General features: G+C 44.9%; 1 protein-coding gene across 1 annotated transcript in view; it reads right to left on the reverse strand.

The window, feature by feature from the left end:
- The window catches only part of ANKFN1 (ankyrin repeat and fibronectin type III domain containing 1), a 168,621-nt gene that overhangs the window by 15,637 nt on the left and 132,166 nt on the right, over nucleotides 1-20,818 (reverse strand). Inside the window, exons 12-14 of the mRNA XM_015406849.1 lie at nucleotides 16,453-16,619; nucleotides 13,110-13,257; nucleotides 4,810-4,978 (exon numbers count right to left, since the gene is read on the reverse strand). Of these exons, the coding sequence (XP_015262335.1) occupies nucleotides 4,810-4,978; nucleotides 13,110-13,257; nucleotides 16,453-16,619 (484 nt within the window). The remainder of the gene's footprint in view (nucleotides 1-4,809; nucleotides 4,979-13,109; nucleotides 13,258-16,452; nucleotides 16,620-20,818) is intronic.

The raw sequence follows: 20,818 nt of genomic DNA on the forward strand, positions 1-20,818 counted from the left end.
GTCTTTTTGTCAGCAGATCACTAATAGGCTGATCTCTTAAGCCCTGTGAACAGCTGGAAATGCATACAACAGGTCTAGATTCCGTAGAGGTCTTTGACCAGCATGTGGTCTTACAACTTGTACCATATGTATATAGCACTCTGTGAATTACAGCTGTGGTTTCTGCTGAAGCTTCTAGCCACTATGATTGGTAGCCAGGCCCTAAATGTTGCTGCAACAAATGTTACTTCAACGTAGCCTTTTGTGGTTTCACAATTAGAGATCCGGTAGCCACCGGCTAACAGGGAATGGAAGCTTCCAATATTTAGGAGGTGAATCACAGCCATTTTATGGGCACTGGGGAGAAGGGTACAATAAATCAGACAGAAAATGGCCCCTGCTCTAGGGCATGACATCAGTTATTGTTCACTGGGGAAGTAAAAATGAGCTTTTATTGGAATGCTCCTCACAGTACTGCACCAACCCACACCGTAAATTCACTGCATTGAGACAAATGGGCAAAGTCTGCTGAATCCTCTACAACAAGCTGTAGCGCACTACTGTCTCAGAGGATGCTGGATAGTCTAAAGAATGGGATGCTGCCTGTTCTAATCAGCGGCTAATGTTAAATCTCTGTGTGAATTTATTGGAAGCTCTGGGTTTTCTTGCAGCATCCACTACTAGGGCTCAGGAGGGCCCAGAGTTCAATCACTGAGCACACGCTTTGCATCCCTAGGGTTCAAACCACAGCATTTCTTGACATACTTTTTGTGTGACCCGTGCTTAAGTGATGGGAATCAAATGTATCAATATTTTACTAGGGTTGCCAAGTCAAAATATCTTACCGGCGGGGGAGCCTCGCCGGGCTCCGGGAGCCATCCTTCGACATCACTGGAAGTGATGTGCGACGTCGATCACGTTGAAGGCGTGGCCCCGATCGTCGGAGGGAAAACCATAGAGTTTTTCCTCCGACGATCGGGGCCACGCCCCCAACGTGATTTACGTGGTTGCGTCACCTCTGCGCTTCGGGGGGCGGAGTTCCCCCTGGGGCCCGATTCAGCGGCGGTGGAAATCGGGCCTCCGAAGCGGGGGTTTACCCGCCCCCCGCCCCCACTTGGCAGCCCTATATTTTACAGAGACAATGAAAGAAGTGCCAAATTAAAAGGGTCCGCCTGTAAGAGCCAGGAGGTATCATGGAAAGAGATCTGCTTCAGACCCTGGAGACAAAATGTCCATCAGATTAGACAATAGAGAGCTACTTGGGTCAATGGTCTGAATCACCATAAGGCAGCATCATATGAACATATAATAGGGATAAAAGAGGAGCTCCACAATGAGGAACACAGTGCAAGACTGTAGGGGAATGACATTTAATGTCTGTTGGAACATTAATAGTCCCCTGTTAGAATTAGAGGGAGACTGCAGTCAAGAAATCAGAAGGAAACTGAGACTGGGAAGGGGAGCCATGAAGTAGAAAAAGATTCTTAAATGTAAGGAAGTGTCGCTGGCTACCAAGATCAAATAAATTTGTGCCATAGTATAACTATGTATGGGTGTGAAAGCTGGACAATGAAGAAAGCTGACAGGAAGAAAGTTGATTCATTTGAAATGTGGTGTTGGAAGAGGTTTTAAAGATATCGTGGACTGACAAAAAGACAAATAAGTCAGTTCTAGATCAAATCAACCCTGAACTCTTCCTAAAAGCTCAAATGACTAAAACGAGGCTATTGTGCTTTGGTCACCTTATGAGAAGACAAGAGTCACTGGAAAAGACAATAATGCTAGAAAGCATCAGGAGAAGGGGAAGACCCAAGACCTGAGCCAGGCTGTTCACGATAGGATGTTTTGGAGATAATTAATTCATAGGATCACCATGGCTGCAGTCAGACATGCCATTTGGCATGGTGTGTGTGTAAGTGCCCCTATTTCCTCCAGAGGAATTTGACTCGCAGTTACGCGGTCACACCTCCCTTTCTGCTGCAGGCTCAGCCCATCACTGCATGATCAGATGCCACCTCGGGCAAGTGGGATTTTTTCCTCTCCCGCACCATGCACAGACAAGGAATCGAACCTCCGCACAGAGGGTTCCCCATGGAGTATGTGGTTATGCACATACTGCTAAGTGAGGGGGGGAAATGGCACCGAGTCAGGATGAAATGAGCAGACCATCCTGATGGCTTGAGTGATCAGACTAGGGGAAATCTGTCCATGGCCCTTCGACAAGTGTTAGGACCGGACTTTTCCTGGTGTCTTTTAACTCTGTTTCTGTGGTAGGGCAACATGGGGTGCTGACTGTGGGGCCATTCCCAGATGTTGCTGTCCGATCGTGCCCCCTTCAGATCCATCAGGCATTCACAGCTATGTTGGATCTAAAGGCACGTCTGATCACAACTCGTAAGTCATAAGTGACTTGATGGTGCTTAACATACCGAGAGACAGTACGCCATCCTTGTAATGTATGAAATTAAAGGTGTATTTTGCAGTTAAGGCTCATCTATTCTTTTCCATTTCTATTAACACCGAATAAGGAGGCATCCCTTGAAATAAGGAACAGGTGACAAGCCTATGAGAATGTGACAATAGCTAAATTGTCTTTTAAGGAAAAGATTCTTGTCCTGCGTGTTAAATCCTGGGGAAACAAGAGCAATTATAAGGCTGAACTTGTGACTTTTAAACATGTGAGACTAGTAATTTCATTGCGACATTGCTGTTCTTCACCCCATACACAGGACCCTGGGAAAGTCAGTTTAAACATCATTCATATGAAGTAATCAAGTTGCCAAGGAAAGACCTGATAAGAGAGTTGTGGCATAAAGGAATGATTTTGGGAAATGACTTTGGCATGGATCCCTTATAATATAAAGTATATGCCCAAGATTGCTATTAACTGCAAGGCATGCCCACCCTGTCCTGAATGTCCACAAACATTTCAACTACTGAAAGGCTGAGGAAGGTAATGGTGAAATAGAGTTGGTGGCAGGGTGGTATCAGAGTTGAGGAAGAGTGAAAATGGGATTTAAATAAATATATAGCACTGTATAGCATGGCCTGTGCCAGTGCAAATCTGAGGATTGGTTACACGTGCCATGCATGACCACATATGTAATCTGCATAACAGTCATGTATCAAAAGCATTATTGATGCAGGACCAGCCTTTGCCCTTTGCACCTGCTTGAAAAAGATACTTTCCTACATAGGACCAGAGACAGGGACTGAGAAAAGCCTTAGTGAATAAACTCCACCCTCCACCCAGCTCAGCAGCTGACAGAAGCCTTTGAAAGCTTCCAAGCTTTTCAATGGAATTGGCCATTAACTGGTTAAGACAAATGGAGGATCCACAAGAACTTGTGGGGGGCATTTCCTTTTCCTCTGCACCCCCTCCTCCACTATTTCCTCTTTCTCGCCTCCTGGCAGACACACACCATATCCTTTCCATGGTTACTTTTCCTTTTCCTGCCACCAAAGAACTGACATTTTAAAACCCCCCCCATTTTCAGCTATTTTTATTGATTTACTTCATTTATAACCCACCTTTATCCCCAATGGGGATCCCATTTCAAATTAATAGCACACTGGAAGACCTTTGGATTTTAAGCTCTTATTTATGTTGCGGGCTGTCAATATTGTTTGTGGCTGTCCAGGGAGAATCTGGCAATTTCATGGTAGTTTTACTCAGCACTTTTCCAAGTGTGAAGCACTTTTCAAAACAGAGCAAAGATGTTAGTGAAAACTGGAATTTGGTGAAAATGGAATTAAAAATATTTTGAAATTTGAAATTCAAATTTTATTTTATAAAAACCCTTTCAGTGTGAAATCTGCTGCTAAAACATTATTGGCAAAAATGGTTCACTGACAGACTTTCCCATGCAGGATCCATCACTGAAATACTGATTTTTTTAAAAAAAAATCAAATTAGGAGGCTGCTAATTCCAGATTTTGCAAAGTCAAATTAACAGAATTTAATTCTGAGAAATTCCCTCCTCTGAAAAAACTAATTTCATTTCTGTAGTCAAATAACTGGGTGGGAAGAAAGACTGGTATAGCTCATCAGATCTCGGAAGCTAAGCAAGATCAGTAGTTGAAAGGGAGACCACCAAGGAAGACTCTGCAGTGGAAGACAATGGCAAGCCACCTCTGCGTCTCCCTTGCCTTGAAAGCCCCTTGCTGGGGTCGCCATAGGTCAACTGCGACTTGACGGCACTTTAATCACACACACATTCAAATAATGGGTTGACAGAAAATGTTTGTCTACCCTGTGAGGTTCATGACTGACCTAGATCCTGGGTCTCCTACAGTACACTCCTTGGAACCCTTTCCCAGGCCTAAGCCCCAATGAATAGACGTAAGTAGGATCTGGAGTGAACCTGCTTATGATAACACTTTTAGCCCAACATCCTAACCACTCTACTATGCTGGATATGGGTGACCAGTGCAAGAAAAGTGTCACTCTCCACAAATTTTGCAAACTACAGCAAGACAGTTTGAATCATTTTGCTTTCACTGAATGTGTCTGAATTGTCCATTTGAGCACTCCCCGTGCTACACTAAGGGGCTGTGTTGCTTGATAACTTGTGGACTGACTCCACTCTGGGGCTTTTGCATTCCAATAGTTATGACCAGAGCATGTAACCTAGTAGCTATGCTCTCTCTATTACTTGTCTGTAGTCAGAGAAAATGTTGTTGCCAAGAAATCATCACGTGATTTATTGACTCTCCACTGGGATGAGGGGTGGGGGGAGAGGCAAAGGCTGGAGGGGGAACAGATACAACTTTGTGATTTTATTATAAAGCGACTGGGTTAATATTTCTAGGTGAAGCAAGGTAGTATACCGAGTTCAAACATCTGAAGAGGGAGGTTAAGGAATCCTGAGTGCAGGGTGTAAGGGTTATTCTGTCCTGGGGCAGTGCAGACGTCGTCTGAGGCTGGGAGCAGGAGAAGAAAGGACACATTGTGACCCAGTTCCAACACCTCCTGTGTATACAGACGGAAGAGCTTCGCCTGCAGAGGGACACGCACAGAGAAGAAATGGGGGGAAGGGGGAGGGGAGAAGAGAGTTACAACATGGGACTTATATAAACAACCCCCCCCAATGGTATCAAACATTACAGCAAAGTTGCACAACATCAGGTTTGGCATTTTTTATAAAACATAAATGGGTGTGTGTGTTTGTATGTGTGTGGATTTTGCTTCATAAAATAAAGATTTAAAGGACTTAACGTTCCACATTAAAAACACACACATACAACCCCTTAACCCTCCTCCTGAAAATAACATTTATGTTTCTTATTAACCAGAAAACGATCACACTCCATGGGCGTTTCAAGATTATGATTGTATAATTATGTGAAAATATGTGAATTCAATTAAAAACCTTTAACATTCAATTTAAGAGTGGTTAGCGAAACTATGCAGCTTTTTTGTCAGCGCCCCCCCCCCTCCTCTGGCTGTCACCAAATGGGGCAATGAAAAAGATTTAACAAGGCATACATGTTTTTAAAAGTTTCAAATGGTTCCACAGTGCATATTTGATTAAGATCTAATCTCATCTCAAACGGATATGTAATCAGTTTTGGCTGTGGATACTCTTTTTTTGAAAAGGATGGCCCTTATTTCAAGATTAAGATCTTGGAAGCTACGCAAGATCAGTAGTCCTATAGTAGGGAAAAACCCCAATGCTGTACATTTGAAAGCACTAATGCATCCCAAACAAAGCATGCTTCAGAACACAGTTTATGTGAACGTAACAATGCACTATGTCAAATTACCCTGTTTGTAAGCTGCACTGCTATCACTTCATTCTTGTATATTCTGTTGAAATGCTAATAAAAATTATTTTTTTAAAAAATGCATCGACAAATGTAGTACTCCAATATATGGCTCAGTGGGGAGCCAAGTACCCTCCAATTTGGCCCTGCCATGTTAAAAACCATGCAAAACCTTAAAATAGCCCATGCTTCTACATCTGCTTACGCAAGAGAAATGTAATAGAAGTGATGGTCAGGGGTGCTAGAGTTGCCACTTCCTGCTTGGGAAGCCCCTGGAGATTTGGGGGTGGAGCCTGTGGAGGGTGGGGTTTGGGAAGGGGAGTCTACCATCCGCAGCAGCTATTTTCTCCAGGGGAGATCTGTTGTCTGGAGATCAGTTGTAATTCTGGGAGATCTCCAGCTAGGGTTGCAGGCTCTGGATTGGGAAGTACCTGGAGATTTTGTAGTTGGAGCCTGTGCAGGGCAGGGTTTGGGGAGGAGAGCGGTATATAATGCCAAAGACTTCAGTGGTGTATAATGCGAAAGAGTCCACCTTCCAAAGTGGCCATTTAGTTGAGGTAAACTGATCTCCATCACCTAGAAATCAGTTGTAATCCCAGGAGATCTCCAGTCACCACCTGGGGATCGGTAACCCTATCTCAACACTCAACTGGAGGTTGGCAACCCTAGGAGCTACATCGTAAGAGTATGCTCATGTTTCAGATTATGTCTCAAGAACATACCAAGATTGGGGAAGAATGTGTTTGGCAGGAACCTGGGGAGTTTCATCAGGAGGGCTTTAAACTGACACCACAAGCAGAAGGAGACAACCAACACAGGGCTTTCAATGAAGGAGAGCAAGCAGCAGAGGCCCACTTGGGAAGGCCAGGTAAAATGAAGCCAAAGATGTGGGGCTTCAGGCGCCTTTGTACCAATGCCCAAAGCTTGGTCAATAAGAAGGAAGAGCTTGAGCCTCCAACACAGACAGAAGGATATGATTTAGTAGGAATCACAAAGACTTGGGGGGATGATTCCTATCCCACCTCTGACAGGCCGGGACTAGCCTGCCCCCCCCCAGCTGTCAGCCAGTGCCCCCACTTACCAGAAGGGGTGGCAGGAAAGCAGCCCAGGGAGACGTCCTAGCCCATGGCAGGCCCTGAAGGCGATAGGCAAACCGGCCCCTTTGCGGGGAAAGGAGGGAGCACCCCGCGACAAGCCCAGCCATGGCCTCACAGGCTTCGCCGGGGTCCAAAGGAAGGATCGCCAGGCGGCTGGCAGAGAGACCACCTGCCGAGGGATACCGAGGAAGACGGACGCAGTACAGACGACGACGCTGACACGGGAGGCCTGGGAGCTGGGAGGGCCTGCCCAGCGGTCCCGGCGACTGGATGGAAGGGCGGGGCCGGAAGGTGGGGCAAAGCCCGGGGAGCGGAGGTAGTTCTGGGAGTGAAACCAGACAATAAAAGGGGGAAAGGCAGCACAGACTGGGAATGAGCATCTGCGGGAGTCGGAAGGCTCAGAGAGAGTGAGAGCTGACTGACGTGGAGGCAGAGGGGTGACCTGGGTGTTGTTAACCCCGTCCCCCTGCCATTCTGAGGTCCTGTAGCGCCCCCCCCCCATTGGGACCTGTGGATTCGGCTGCGAGAACCACCTGAGGGGAGCGGCGCAACAGCAACCGGTGGAAGCCCCCAGGGGCAGGAGGCGGGACCTGACAATTCCCATGACTGGAATGTAGTAGTGGGTGGATATGAGCTGTTCAAGAAAAAACAAAAGGGTCAAAGAGGAGACAGAGTGGTGCTATATGTGAGGAGAGGGTTTGCTTGTCAGGAAATACTGGAGGAGGTGGGTGACAACCCAGTGGAAAGTATCTGGGTAAGGATAAGGGAGGGAAGGATACACAGTATTGTGGTTGGAGCCTGCTACAGATCACGTGACCAGGATCAGGAGGTGGATGCTGCCCTCCTTGAGCAGCCTGACAGTGTATCCAAGCAACAGGACTTTGTAGTTATGGGTGACTTCATCTTCCCTGATGTGTGCTGGGAGACAAACTCTGCTAAGCGTCCACAGTCGTGCAACTTCCTGACCTGCCTGACAACTTCCTTTTTCAAATGATGGAGGAAGCTACAAGTGGCTTGGCCATACTCAACTTAATATTAACCAACAAGCAAGAATTGATAGATGGGGTGAAGGTGGTGGTGAGGAGCTTAGGGGGAAGTGACCATGTCCCTCCTAGAATTCTTTTTTGCTGTGGGGTGAGAGAGAGCTCAAAGAACTTTCTAGAGCTTGTCCATCATCTTCAAGATCTCTTGGAGGACAGGAGATGTGCCACAAGGCAGGAGGAGGACAAATGCTATCCCAATGTTCAAAAAAGAGAAGAAAGATGACCTAGGAAACTACAGGCCAGTCAGTCTGACCTCTGTTCCAGGGAAAATACTGGAGCAGATTTTAAAGGGGTCAATCTGTGAGCATCTGAAGGACAACTTGGTGGCCCGGAGAAGCCAGCATGGGTTTGTTCCCAACAGGTCCTGTCACACCAATCTCATTCTCTTCTTTGACTGAGTGATGAGTTTACTGGATTGTGGGAATGTCGTCAACATTGTTTACTTGGATTTCAGTAAAGCTTTTGACAGGGTTCTGTCATTCTGATGGGTAAACTGGAGAACTGCAGACTGGACTCTAGGATATTTAGGTGGATAGGGAACTGGTTGGAGAATTGCACTCAAAGATTAGTTGTCAATGGCATTTCATCTGAATGGAGGGAGGTGTCCAGTGGGGTGCTACAGGGCTTGGTTCTAGGCCTGGTACTTTTCAATATTTTTATAATGATCTGGATGAGGATGTGGAGGGGCTACTCATTAAATTTGCAGATGACACTAAATTGGGAGGAGCAGCGAACACACCAGAAGACAGAGAGAGAGTTCAATGAGATCTAAACACACTGGGAAAGTGTGCGGATGTGAACAAGATGCAATTTAACAAGGATAAGTGCCGAGTTCTACATCTGGGTAACAACAATGAGGAACATGCATACTGGATGGGGAACATGCTTCTAGGTAGCAGTGTGTATGAACAAGATCTCGAGGTACGGGTGGACTGTAAGCTAAATATGAGTAGTCAGTGTGATGCAGCAGCAAAAAAGGCTACAGTGGTCTTGGGGTGTATCAACAGAAGCATAACATCCAAATTGCAAGATGTCATAGTTCCACTGTACACTGCATTGGTCAGGCTGCACCTGGAGTATTGTGTGCAGTTCTGGAGGCCTCACTTCAAAAGGGATATGGACAAAATGGAGTGGGTACAGAGGAAGGCAACAAAGATGATCAGGGGCCTGGAGACCAAGCCCTATGAGGAAAGGATGAGGGACTTGGGAATGTTCAGTCTAGAGAAGAGGAGGCTGAGTGGGGACATGATTGCTCTCTTGAACTATTTGAAGGGCTGTCACTTAGAGGAGGGCAGGGAACTGTTCCTGTTGGCAGCAGACGACAGGACTCACAATAGTGGGTTTAAATTACAGCTGGGTATTAGGAATTTTTTTTTTTACAGTAAGAGTAGTTCAGAGGATGGCGGAAGACAGGAGGGCCTGGCGGGAGCTGGTCCATGGGGTCGCGAAGAGTCGGACTTGACTGTGCGACTGAACAACAACAAGTTGAGCAGTGGAATTGGCTGCCTAGGGAGGTGGTGACCCTCTCACTGCCAGTCTTCAAGCAGCAGCTGGACAAACAGTTGTCAGGGATGCTTTAGGCCGAACCTGCATTGATCAGGAGATTGGACTAGATGGCCTCTTTGGCTCCTTCCAGCTCAATGATTCTATGACATCCATAAGTCTGGGCAGCTTACTGCTTCTGAAAAGTAGCCTTGTTCAAACGATATGAGAGTATTGTTTTCAATGGAACAATCAGCAGAATGTTAGCAATCCCATATGGCAACCCTTCTAACTGCCTTTGCCTTCAGCAAGTATGAAAAATACACAATGAGGCACCAGAATAATGGCTACTTCCAAAGATTAAATAAAAGTTTCCCTTGCTCAAAAGCCAGTTGAATCCGACTCTAGGAGGTGGTGCTCATCTCCGTTTCCAAGCCGAAGAGCCAGCACTGTCTGAAGACTTCTCCGTGATGCTGAGGCACATGGAATGCTGTTACCTTCCCACCAAAGTGGTACCTATTTATCTACTTGCAATTTCTTGCTTTTGAACTGCTAGGTTGGCAGGAGCTGGAACTAGAGACGGGAGCTCACTCCGTCATGCGGCACACTCAGGTCTCGAACTGCTGAACTACTGACCTTCCACAGCCTGCAGTATAGCCGTCTTAACCTTAACCTCAGCGTCTTAGCCAAAGATTCCAAAGATTACTGAATGCCAAAATGTTCAGCAAATGGATGCAGAGTATCAAACATCAAAGAAAATTGTGGATTTGGTTGGGATTTTTGTAGCTAATTATCTAACTGTACATCTTTAGTAGAAGAGGAGGGGGGACTTTGAATAAGTACATATGCAGTTTAGGATAGCATAATTTTCTAAAGCAATCTTTTAAACAAAAATCACAGCCTATTTAAAATAAATCCAACTTCATTTGGATTAAGAAAATATTCATGTACTGTGGAATGTATGGAGAAATAAGGGTTGAAAACATAATAAAACAGCAACTCTTTTTATTGAGATTTCTTTTCAAATCTCTAGCCAAACCTTAAGTCCACCTATGGGTTTTCATGGCATTCCACAAATTGATGAAAATAAACTACAATGCAACAGAATTAAATACAAAGAGAAACATGAAATAATCCTAACAATAAATACAGACGGCAACTAGTTTCACAATAACTAGAGTCTGAAAAAAAACCCCCAGCATCTACCAGTTGAGAAGCCTCACTAGACAAGAAGAGGGCTCTTTTAAAAAGATCTACTTGTGGAAAACCATTCAAACTTGACTATGGGAATTCCACATTCTGAAAAACTTTCCAAGAATTTCTCTCAACATTTCTTCTTCTTTTTTTGCCAGTGAAGTTTTGCACACAGATGGTATAGTCAAGAATTCCATTCCAGAAAGCATCCAGATTGGTCTCCATGTGTAACATGGCCTTTTTGGTCGTGTCCCCAGAACCCAACCCAATGAGATTTGCTCCATGAAATTTTTGAAAAATATGAAAACGTTTTTAATTTAACAGTTGTTTAATGGCTATCTTTTGGGGACCAGCTTGCCCAGCCTTCTCAGCTTTTTGAAACTGCCGCTACTATAGTGCAACATAGTTTCATTTGTTTTCATGTTATTACCGTAACCTTATTTTTAAATATATATTTTCGGTAAACTGCTTTGGAATCCTTAAGAAGTGGACTGCACATTATTGCACATAAAAAGGTAAAATGATCCAGGATACTTTAAGCAAAGTCTTCGTATCTGGTCTCTGTATCAAGATCACCCTGTGCAGTTGACACAAAGTACATGGAAAATCAGTGTGTGGAAGGGGGAAGTGAAGTGGTGGTGGTGGGGACTTGCAGGTCTATGGTTGGAAGGGGAATCAGAAAAAAAATATCAAACCCCTTTCTGTCCACAGAAATTTTAGGCAGGAATCAGGATCCAAGATGCTGTGTGGAAGTGGGAACATGCCCAGAGTGTATGTTCCCAGTTCTTCCTCCCTACATCGTATGTTCCCTACATCGATTACCCATTAATTTCATGTTGTTTGTAGAGGCCGTGTGTCTAGGGTTGCCAAGTGGATCTTCGCCAGGAGCGGGGGGCTCCTGGCCGGCGTCTGGTGCGCACGTCCCCGGGGGGACTTGGGATCCCTACGTGTGTCTCTGTTCATTCATAAATTACATTTACTTTCAGAATTCTTTACTAAGATAGAATGGACCACTATCATTCCAAGAGAATTCAAGAGGATGCTTCAGCCATGACATTCTTACCATTCAAGATATATGTACGTGACTACTGTGGGGCTGGGCGCATGATCAAGCAGTGATGCCATTTTTTTCTCCATGTATTCCAAGTCTTGGTTTTTCACTGTGCGAGGACCAAACATGGCACCATAAAGAGTTCAAAGAGTGACACAGCAAAATGCTTAGGACTTGGATGTACAGCAAATCACTCAAATAATCAGTTCGCTGTATAACCCTCCTCAGCCCACATACCATCAAACTACCTTTCAGCACGTGTTCAGAAGGGGATAATAGAAGATTCTTCCAGCCATTGAACCCCTTAATGGTATGTCATGACAGCAGTTAAATCTTGGCTAAAATGAATGACCACACAGCCAGTGTGGTATAGTGGTTAGAATTCAGACAAGAATCTGGGAGACTCAGATTCAAATCCCCACTCTGCTATGGAGGCTTGCTGGGTGACTTTGAGCTAGTCACACACTCTCAGCCTACCCTACCTCACAGGGTTCTCATGAGGAAGAAATGGAGGAGCGAAGAATGATATAAGCCGCTGTGGGTCCCCACTGGGGGAAAAAGGCAAGATATAAATGAAGTAAATAATGGGCTCAGATTGAAGCTGGGAGCATCTCTGCTCATGTTATTTTTGGAAAATATTACAATGGCAGCTTAGCCTCACATTAAATTGGTATCACTGCTGTCACATGTCCATTTAATCATCAGTAAAGTATAATTGCTGGTTAGTGCTTGAATTAATTAATTATCATATGGCGTTGTGTGTTATAGCCAGGAGACCCTAAGATTGTCTGACAGCCGGAAGTTCTAGCTCTGTAGCATTATGTACCACTAGGTGGCGAACTAGACTTGTTTTTGAGCCCTCTGCATCACAACCCTGGTATTCCTTGGAAGTCGCCCATCCAAATACTGGCCAAGGCCAACCATGCTTTAGCTTCTGAGATCTGAAGAGATTGAGCTAGCCTGGGTCATCCAAGTCTGGGCAGTACTTGGATGGGAGACCTCTACGGAAGACTGCAGAGGAAGGCCATGGCAAACCACCTCTGTTTCTCACTTGCCTTGAAAGCCTCTTGCTGGGGTTGCTATAAGTCGGCTACCACTAGGGCTGCCAAGCCGCGGCGGGGGATCCGCACGTCTTCACAGGATCCCTGCCGCGAGGGACAGTGGTACGCGATGCACCGCCATCACCAGGATGTGACGCTATGCGTCACATCCTGGCGACGGCGGTGCAACGCGTATTGCTGTCCCCCGCGGCAGGGATCCTGTGAAGACGTGCGGATCCCCCGCCACGGCTTGGCAGCCCTAGCTACCACTAGACGGCACTTTACACACACAAACAAAGTGTAATCTATCCTCTTGCCCCCCCCCACAATGAACAGCATCCTACAGGCAAATATACTGAGTCATATTTAGGCTTCATAGTCTCCAAACAAAATGACAATAATTGACAGAAATACATCCAAGAGAGCTTTCCTTGAAGTACCACACAACATCTCGTACCTGTCGTAGAGGTAGATTGATCTGCCTAAGGAGAGCTTTCACTGCCATCTGGAGCTCAAAGAACAGCCGAGTTGGGCACTCTGCAGAATGATCCATATTTTCCATAGATTCTGAGCCAGAAAGGGTTTGGATCCATTCCCACTCCTCTCTGTATACAGAGTGGAGTTAAAATTAGAAATATAACAAAAGTTCACTACACAAGGAAGAATTTACTGTATGTATGTTTGGGCTCTGTTGAAGTTTTCAGTCTCAGATAGTAAAATTTTCTAAACTTATAACAGGCCTGATTGTTTGTAGATTTAAAAGGGCGGGGGCAGCTTTCTGATTTGATTCTTCTGGAGTGTGTATATCAAGCGGAAGGCTCCTTTACTAAGGTCTGAAAAAATGCCTTTGAAACATTTGACACGCAGGCTGCTCCATGTTTCTATAATCTTTTAACACACATGCCTTGGGTTACAGTGATATTTTTCCAGGGGGTTCAGTTTTCTCATCAGGCACTGAATGGAGCCAGTGAAAAGACTTTTAATTTTTAATATTTTTGCTAGACATATTTCATTTCTAGCAATGGTGATCATCCGGAAGACCGTGATGCCAGTTGCAAGTGTACAATGGCACAATGCCCACTGGGCATGTTGGGGGTAGGGTTGCCATCCCCCCGATGGGGACGGGGTTTCCAATTTCAGGGCCACCCCTGAAGAGCCTCGCCACACATTACGTGCCTGACATGAAGACGTCACCTAGAGGTGACATCATCACTCCATGCACATCACGTGGGGGATGCTCTAAAGGTAAAGGTAAAGTTTCCCTTGCTCGAAAGCCAGTCGAATCTGACTCTAGGGTTGCGGTGCTCATCTCCGTTTCAAAGCCGAAGAGCCAGCGCTGTCTGAAGACATTTCTGTGGTCATATGGCCGGCATGACTAAACACCAAGGCGCACGGAACGCTGTTACCTTCCCACCGAAGGGGTACCTATTTATCTACTTGCAATTTCTTGCTTTCGAACTGCTAGGTTGGCAGGAGCTGGAACTAGAGACGGGAGCTCACTCCGTCATGCGGCACTCGGGTCTTGAACTGCTGAACTACCGACCTTCCACAGCCTGCAGTTCAGCATCTTAAAATTTGGCTAAAAACTCTAAAATACAGTTTTTGATGCTAGAAGATCCAGGGGAGCAGGCTGGAGTCCCCCGCTGGCAGAAGGTAAGGACCTGGCAACCCTAGTTGGGGGTGACTACACCAGAACAGAAGGGCAGCTATTCCAGACTTTTGCTGCCTGTTGATGTTATACTGGGCTTATAAGTGCAGGCCCTTCCCTGAATGGAACAGTAGCCGCCTGGTATTTGTGTTCCTTCTCTGCAGTGTCCTGTCTCCACCACTGGGGGTGCTGTATGTCCTTGCCTCACTGCCTGGGGAGTCTGGGGACCAAACTTCATAGGACACTGGAGTTCAGTGATTGGAACGCCAGATGTGTAATTTGGCACTAATATGGTGGGGAGTGAATACGTCTGGTGCTATGGTGCTGGGCAGGGGTGAACTCTTTCTCTGTATTATTTCTCCAGTTAAAAATAACCTCCTTCCCAGGTTGATTGAAGCCCCAGGAAAGCAAATGTCATGCATAAACCTGTCTTTTTTCCTGTTGGGGCTTAAGGCTTGCACTAGGCCTGGGAAGAATGCTTTGCTGATCAGGGAGACAAGCCCCACTGGCAGGAGCTGGCAACTGTATATGTTAATAATAAGGATATAATTTTGAAATAACAATGTATATGCAATGATCTGCAGACCTTGGACGTTCTTGCCACCCCCTCTCACTGCAGCCCAATGAACAGCTTGACATTTTATTTTTAGGGGTCAGTGGACCCTCAGAAACAGCATCAAGGGCAAAGCTGGTGTCTCTACTGGGAGGGAGACATTAGTAGAAGTTACTCCCCCATCTTTTGAAGACCTCCAAAAATGGCCCCGTGGAGGGAGCTGCTATAGGCTCCATTGTGAAAATTATGTGTAGCCATATAAATAACATGATATTTGCAACACAGCCAGTAGTGGCTCCACGAGGCAGTTTGAGACATGGGGCAGGGGAGAAGGTTGAAGCTGCTTTTTCCCAAGCACCCCACTCATGAGCAGTAAAAGGGCCAACATGCCTCTGGGAGGCACTAAACTTTCATCACATGTCAGTACAAGGTCCTTGTGTTGTCCACTGCCAAACACAAGGAGTTAGTTAGGCACAGCAAGGCTCTAAAGTGCTCTAGAATATTTGGAACTGCACAACTGGATACATGCTAATGTATTTGCTTTGTAAGGGTTCATAGTGTATGTGTGTGGGGGGAGATAATCTGCCTTGCTGCAAGCTCCCCAAATCCATCTATGACATTTACTGCTATATGTAGTAGGGGTTCTCCTCTGAGAACTACTTTCACACCACTGAGCTTCTTGCCCATAGGGGAAAGTCTGAACTGGCAATCAGGATTTGCCATTTTATTCCTAATCATGATAAATTGTTAAATAGATTGTTTGGGGGAGGGGGTTTATCAGATGATACATTTTACTTTTTCTTAAGGTTTTTTTTTTGTTTCTTTTGATGTTTGTGATGATTCTGCTTACAACACAGGTGGGGGAGGAGGAGGGAACTCCTGCCTTCTCCCCCACACCCTTATCCTCGTGCAAAAGGGCCTCAATGAAGCATTATTTGAATAACTTAAAAGCAGCATCTACTCAGAATACTCCACATGCAGCTCCAAAGTTACGCTGTTTCAGCTCAGGAAAAAAGGGGAAAGCAAGAGCCCCCTTGCTCCACCCCTCCCGTCTTGAGCAAAATGAGCTCCTGCAGGCTTTAAAAGCAACCTTCCTTGTAGCTGCTGTGTGACTGATGTGAAAGCAGGTGGGGTCTGAAGAACCCAGATTCACTTTGTTAATATATATATATATATAACATATATCATGTAGTTGGACCCTGTGCAGTGTATCCACATGGATCAATGCAACTTCAGTGTTCTACTCCCTCTAGGGGCCCTCACAGGAGGGAAAAATATTAATGATTTTTTTTAAAAAAATAGATCTCTGACCTAAGTAACTGTTGCAGGCTCATGAACATTCACAACGAAGCACAATGAGCCAGTGAGGTCCTGAAGGTAGAAAGCTAGGACTGCAAGGCATGGCTTCAAGATTGCTTCTGGGGTGGATTCTTTCTTTGGCACTATTACTACTCTCTGTTTCTCTGAGGTTTTGTTCCCCATGGGAATAACAGCAATCAACCTCATTGTAGGGAGGGAAAACAAACAGAATATATAGTTTGTAAAGCAATTTGCAAAATTAAAACCTTGAAGTAGGAGCCCCCCCCCTCCGCCACTTACTTGGACACATTGCTGTTGTCTCGGATTTTAACATGACACAGAATGTTAGGCAGCTTTTGCAGTACAAGTACTTTTATCTGATCCACCGAGCTACAGAGTTTCAGGAAGCCCAAATACAGGCCAGGAGCCAGGCGCTGTTGACTCCTTCTGTGATAGGAGAGTGTATCCTATTGGAAAAGAGAAAACACCAAAAGACTATCTGGAAAGCCTTCTTACAAGTGGAAAGTCGAGGATTAGAAAGCAATGGGTAACATTACAGGAGGTGTTTATTTTATTTTATGATTGCTGAGTTCTGTTGTTACAATATAGACATCCCCGGGTTTGATAACAAAGCAATAAGAAGGGATGTGCACTTTTCAAATCTTTTAAAGTACAATCCTGTGTAGAGTTTCAATATGTAGGACTAAGCATCTCCATCGTAGTAAGTTATCTTGCAGTCAGACAGTAGGGAATGATCATACATATCTATGGTAAGGCTTTGATGAAACTGATACAGAAGCAGTGTGCAGATGATCACAGTGGTGTAGACACAGACATTGTTCCCCTGTCCCTCATTTGCTCAGAACTCTACGCATGTCTACCCAACAGGCTCGCTTTAAACAGTCTGTATCTGGTAAAAACTGACAGTAGTGATTGCAACTATTTTGGGGTAAATAGTACCTTGGGTGTGAGGAATAGGAGTTTAGCTGATATGGCCATTTTGGCTTTGTTTTCAGTGTTGTCCTTTTGTAGCTGGTTTTAGTTTCTCTGGTTTTCATTGCCGTTTATGAGGATTCATTTTGTTTCTTTTATGCAATTTTAATGCAATCTTTACCCTGACCTGGATAGCCCAGGCTAGCCCTATCTCGTCAGCTCTCAGAAGCTGAGCAGGGTCAGCCCTGGCTGAGTATTTGGGTGGGAGACCGCCAAAAAATGCCAGGGAGGCAGGCAAGGGCAAACCACCTCTGAACATCTCTTGCCTTGAAAACCCCATGGGGTCGCCATAGTTCAGCTGTGACTCGATGGCACTTTCCACCACCAATACTGTTATAAATCATCTATATGCCAAGTATATGCAACTGATGCAAAACTAGCATTGAAAACACAACACTGAATGGGGGAAACTGGTGTGAAGAAAGGGGGGGGAAATCTGTGCAACAAGGGGAAAAAAATAGGCTCATGAGTCAATTTTTCACAAGTGAGAAACACACTTTCAAAGGGGAATATTCAGATGGAACCAGACGGCTTTTGAAATTTGTTCTCGCTTCAAGTGGGGAGATGGAGGTGGGGGTGGGCCAGTGAGTGCCCCCCAGTCTCTCCAGATGTATCCATATGTACATAGATATGAATGACTGCTGATGGCTTTTATCTGGCCTTGACTTGAGAGGAGGCCGAGCTGCAGAGGCAGAAGCTGTTTACCAGTGCATTCAAGGAGCAAGCTTTTTTGAGGGGGGGGGGAGAGGATGGCTTTTAGCAATGCATTTAGAACTGGAAATGCTCTTTGTCCTGGAGCGTGAAGTGTCCCTCTCTAAACGAGTGATGAAAGCATTCTAATTCGTACTTGGCAGATACAACAGGGATTAGTCTCCCGCCCGGTCTGGTTCACCATTAGGATGGAAGGCAGCACAGAGAATCCCACAGGAGAGTCCAATTAGCTCAGTTGCCAGGGTGAGACGTTTATGGCTACACTGTCCCTTTATTGCTTATATTTCTCATCTACTGAGGACAGAGGGGGGGAACAGACTTACCACCAAAGTATGCCTAGGGCAAGTTCTGAATTTGGAAGGCCCCGCTGAGGTGACGTGTCTATGGTAATTGAGGAAAGTCAATAGAGTTTTGATAAATTAGCACAGCTTCTGAAGGAGATTTCATTATTTATACTTCATTTATTGTCTGCCTTTCCCATTGAGACCATCTCATTAAAGCACCTTTGGCTTCCCATGGGTTATCTTAGATGTTTCTTGGCAGTGCCCCTGCCATTTTACCTCTAATGTTTTTGCCTCAGTTTCATACTTTTCCAGTTAGAGAATTAGGTGTTTTTTTTTTTCCTGTTTATGACTTTTAACATTTGTGCCCCCATCTCCATCCAAATAAGCTGAAATCAAGCATAAACTAGATTGGCTAGTGCACAAATTCATTGAGATGGGAACAGATGAGTTCACTGGCAAGGAACAAACATGCAGTTTGTGTATATCAGTTCTCAGTAGAAAACTGGCCTGCTAGAGTGAGCCCTCTGTGCTGGTAGAACTCTGGAATTCCTACAGCATGTGAGATGGGCTCTTCTCCTGGGCTTGGCTAAAAAATGGGGTGGGAGGGTGGTCAGTTAGTACATGAGCTTTCCTCTGATGCCACTCAGTGGCAGTCCAGAAGTATTTAAGTGGTAGTCCGGAAGTATCAAAGCATCCTGCTGCAGCGTACTTTAATTCCTGCATCCTGTAATTAAAATGCCCCAGAATAAGGTGTGTGTCTATTATTACTTAGGTTTAATAATGAAAATATGGTCAGGCTATCTGAGAAGGTGGAAAAAAGAACCCAACATTATAGCCAACCAGAATCTGCCATCTCCCTGCTGCTGATATATAGTGTGCCAGTAGTCCTGAAGGAGCTAAGGCTGGAATGTTATAAAACCTTTACAAAAACTATCTAAAGAGAAGAGCACTGAGTACTGCTCTATTCTGTGCTTCGGGGATCTAAATGTTATTTATTTATAGCCCTCATTTCTCACTGAGACTGAAGGCAGCTTACACGGTATAAAACTATGCAATCAAACAGCATGATGGCATGAAATATTGAATAAACGCTGCAACAGGACTAGGATTATACAAATCAGAAAAAGTGCAAAACAGTATCAGACATGATGTGTCAAACAATGCAGAGGATGGAATGACAGAATTAGAACATAATGCAGTAAAAGCAGCATAATACATACAATAAACAGATAATGCACACCATAAAAAGGGCATAGATGACAGTCATTTTCCCTTTATGACGGCACCTTCCTGAGCCAATCCATTATACTATAGTCCTATTCCCTTTGTGAAAATACCCTCCTGAAGAAGGTGTACAGGTGCCTTCCGGATTTCTGCAGGCAGGCCATTCTACAAGGCAGGCTCACAACAAAGAATGCACCTTAATGTAATTGGTCCTTATGTAGTGATGTCAGAGAAAGTCCCGGGCATACCAGCCCCACTGGCTGCAACATTAGAATAAAACTATTTTTTTTATTAGCAATCTAATGTGAGCCACCTTCTAACAAAAGGACCTCTATTATCAGAAAGAGCTCTCCAAAAGGACTTGCTCTGTCCATCGGCATGTACTTAACTAACATCCATAAAGCGAAATAAAGAAAGCATTAACCCTCATATATATATTTAGCATTCCTCAAAGATTACCCTAATAAATGAAACCAACTGCCATCCTGAGGTATGCATGCCACAGGAGAGGGTGAGGATTAACTCACCTGGCCCTGTGCCTTTGCCACTGGAACCATCAAATTATCTGCCATTGCTGTGCTTGGCTCCAAGCAGTGCAATTAGATCTTGGTAGTCACAAAATAGCCATTTGATCATTCTACTACTAATCCAAGAAAAGCTGGACATTTGATAGGAATTCACAAACCATTAAGGGGACCTTTTTTCCCTCCACAAGGGACTTGGCAGAAACCCGATCAGACTTGTATTTGGGGGCTTTCTGATATAAATCTATTGTTCAACTCTCCCTCCCCAATCTCTCTATTTTGTACCTGTAGGTCTTTTTTTTAAATGCAGCAAGTGTAGCACAGAGCCAGCTGCAATATTCCCATTTACACATATTTTCAGTGAAGTAACACCTAACAAAAAGGGTGCAAAATTTAACGAAATGGTTTCCATCTCCTGCTTCTGATTAGTTATGCTGGGTTAGTGTTGGATTTATAATAGTTAATATCACTGGGATGGAGGGAACATAAGTAACCCTTAGTTTAAGCCTGGTACCATGGCTTGTGTCCTAGTGGACACCCTGTGCTCCTAGTTGGGTACTTCCTACTAAATCAGATATGCCAAGGTTGGAATTTCAGGTTTGGGCCCAGATTTTTTCCATTAAAAAAAAAAAGCAGCATGGTCAATTCAAATTTATACCAGAGGAGAATGTGCTCATCGAATAATGTTCATCCAATTCCTCATGAAGTTTATGAAGCCCCTTATGGTACATAGAAGATAGACGGACAGTCTTCTTCAGTACATAAGAATGTAAGTACAGCCCTGCTGGATCAGACCATCTAGTCTAGCATCCTTGTTCACACAGTGACCAACCAGTTACTCTGGAGGGCCAGCAATCAAGGCACAGAGGCCAAGGCCTTCCCCTGATGTTGCCTCCTAATACTGAGTTTCTGAATTTTGCTGCTTCTGAA

Source organism: Gekko japonicus, unplaced genomic scaffold (assembly GCF_001447785.1).
Source record: "Gekko japonicus isolate JY-2015 unplaced genomic scaffold, Gekko_japonicus_V1.1 scaffold962, whole genome shotgun sequence".
In the NCBI taxonomy this organism is placed as follows: domain Eukaryota; kingdom Metazoa; phylum Chordata; class Lepidosauria; order Squamata; family Gekkonidae; genus Gekko; species Gekko japonicus.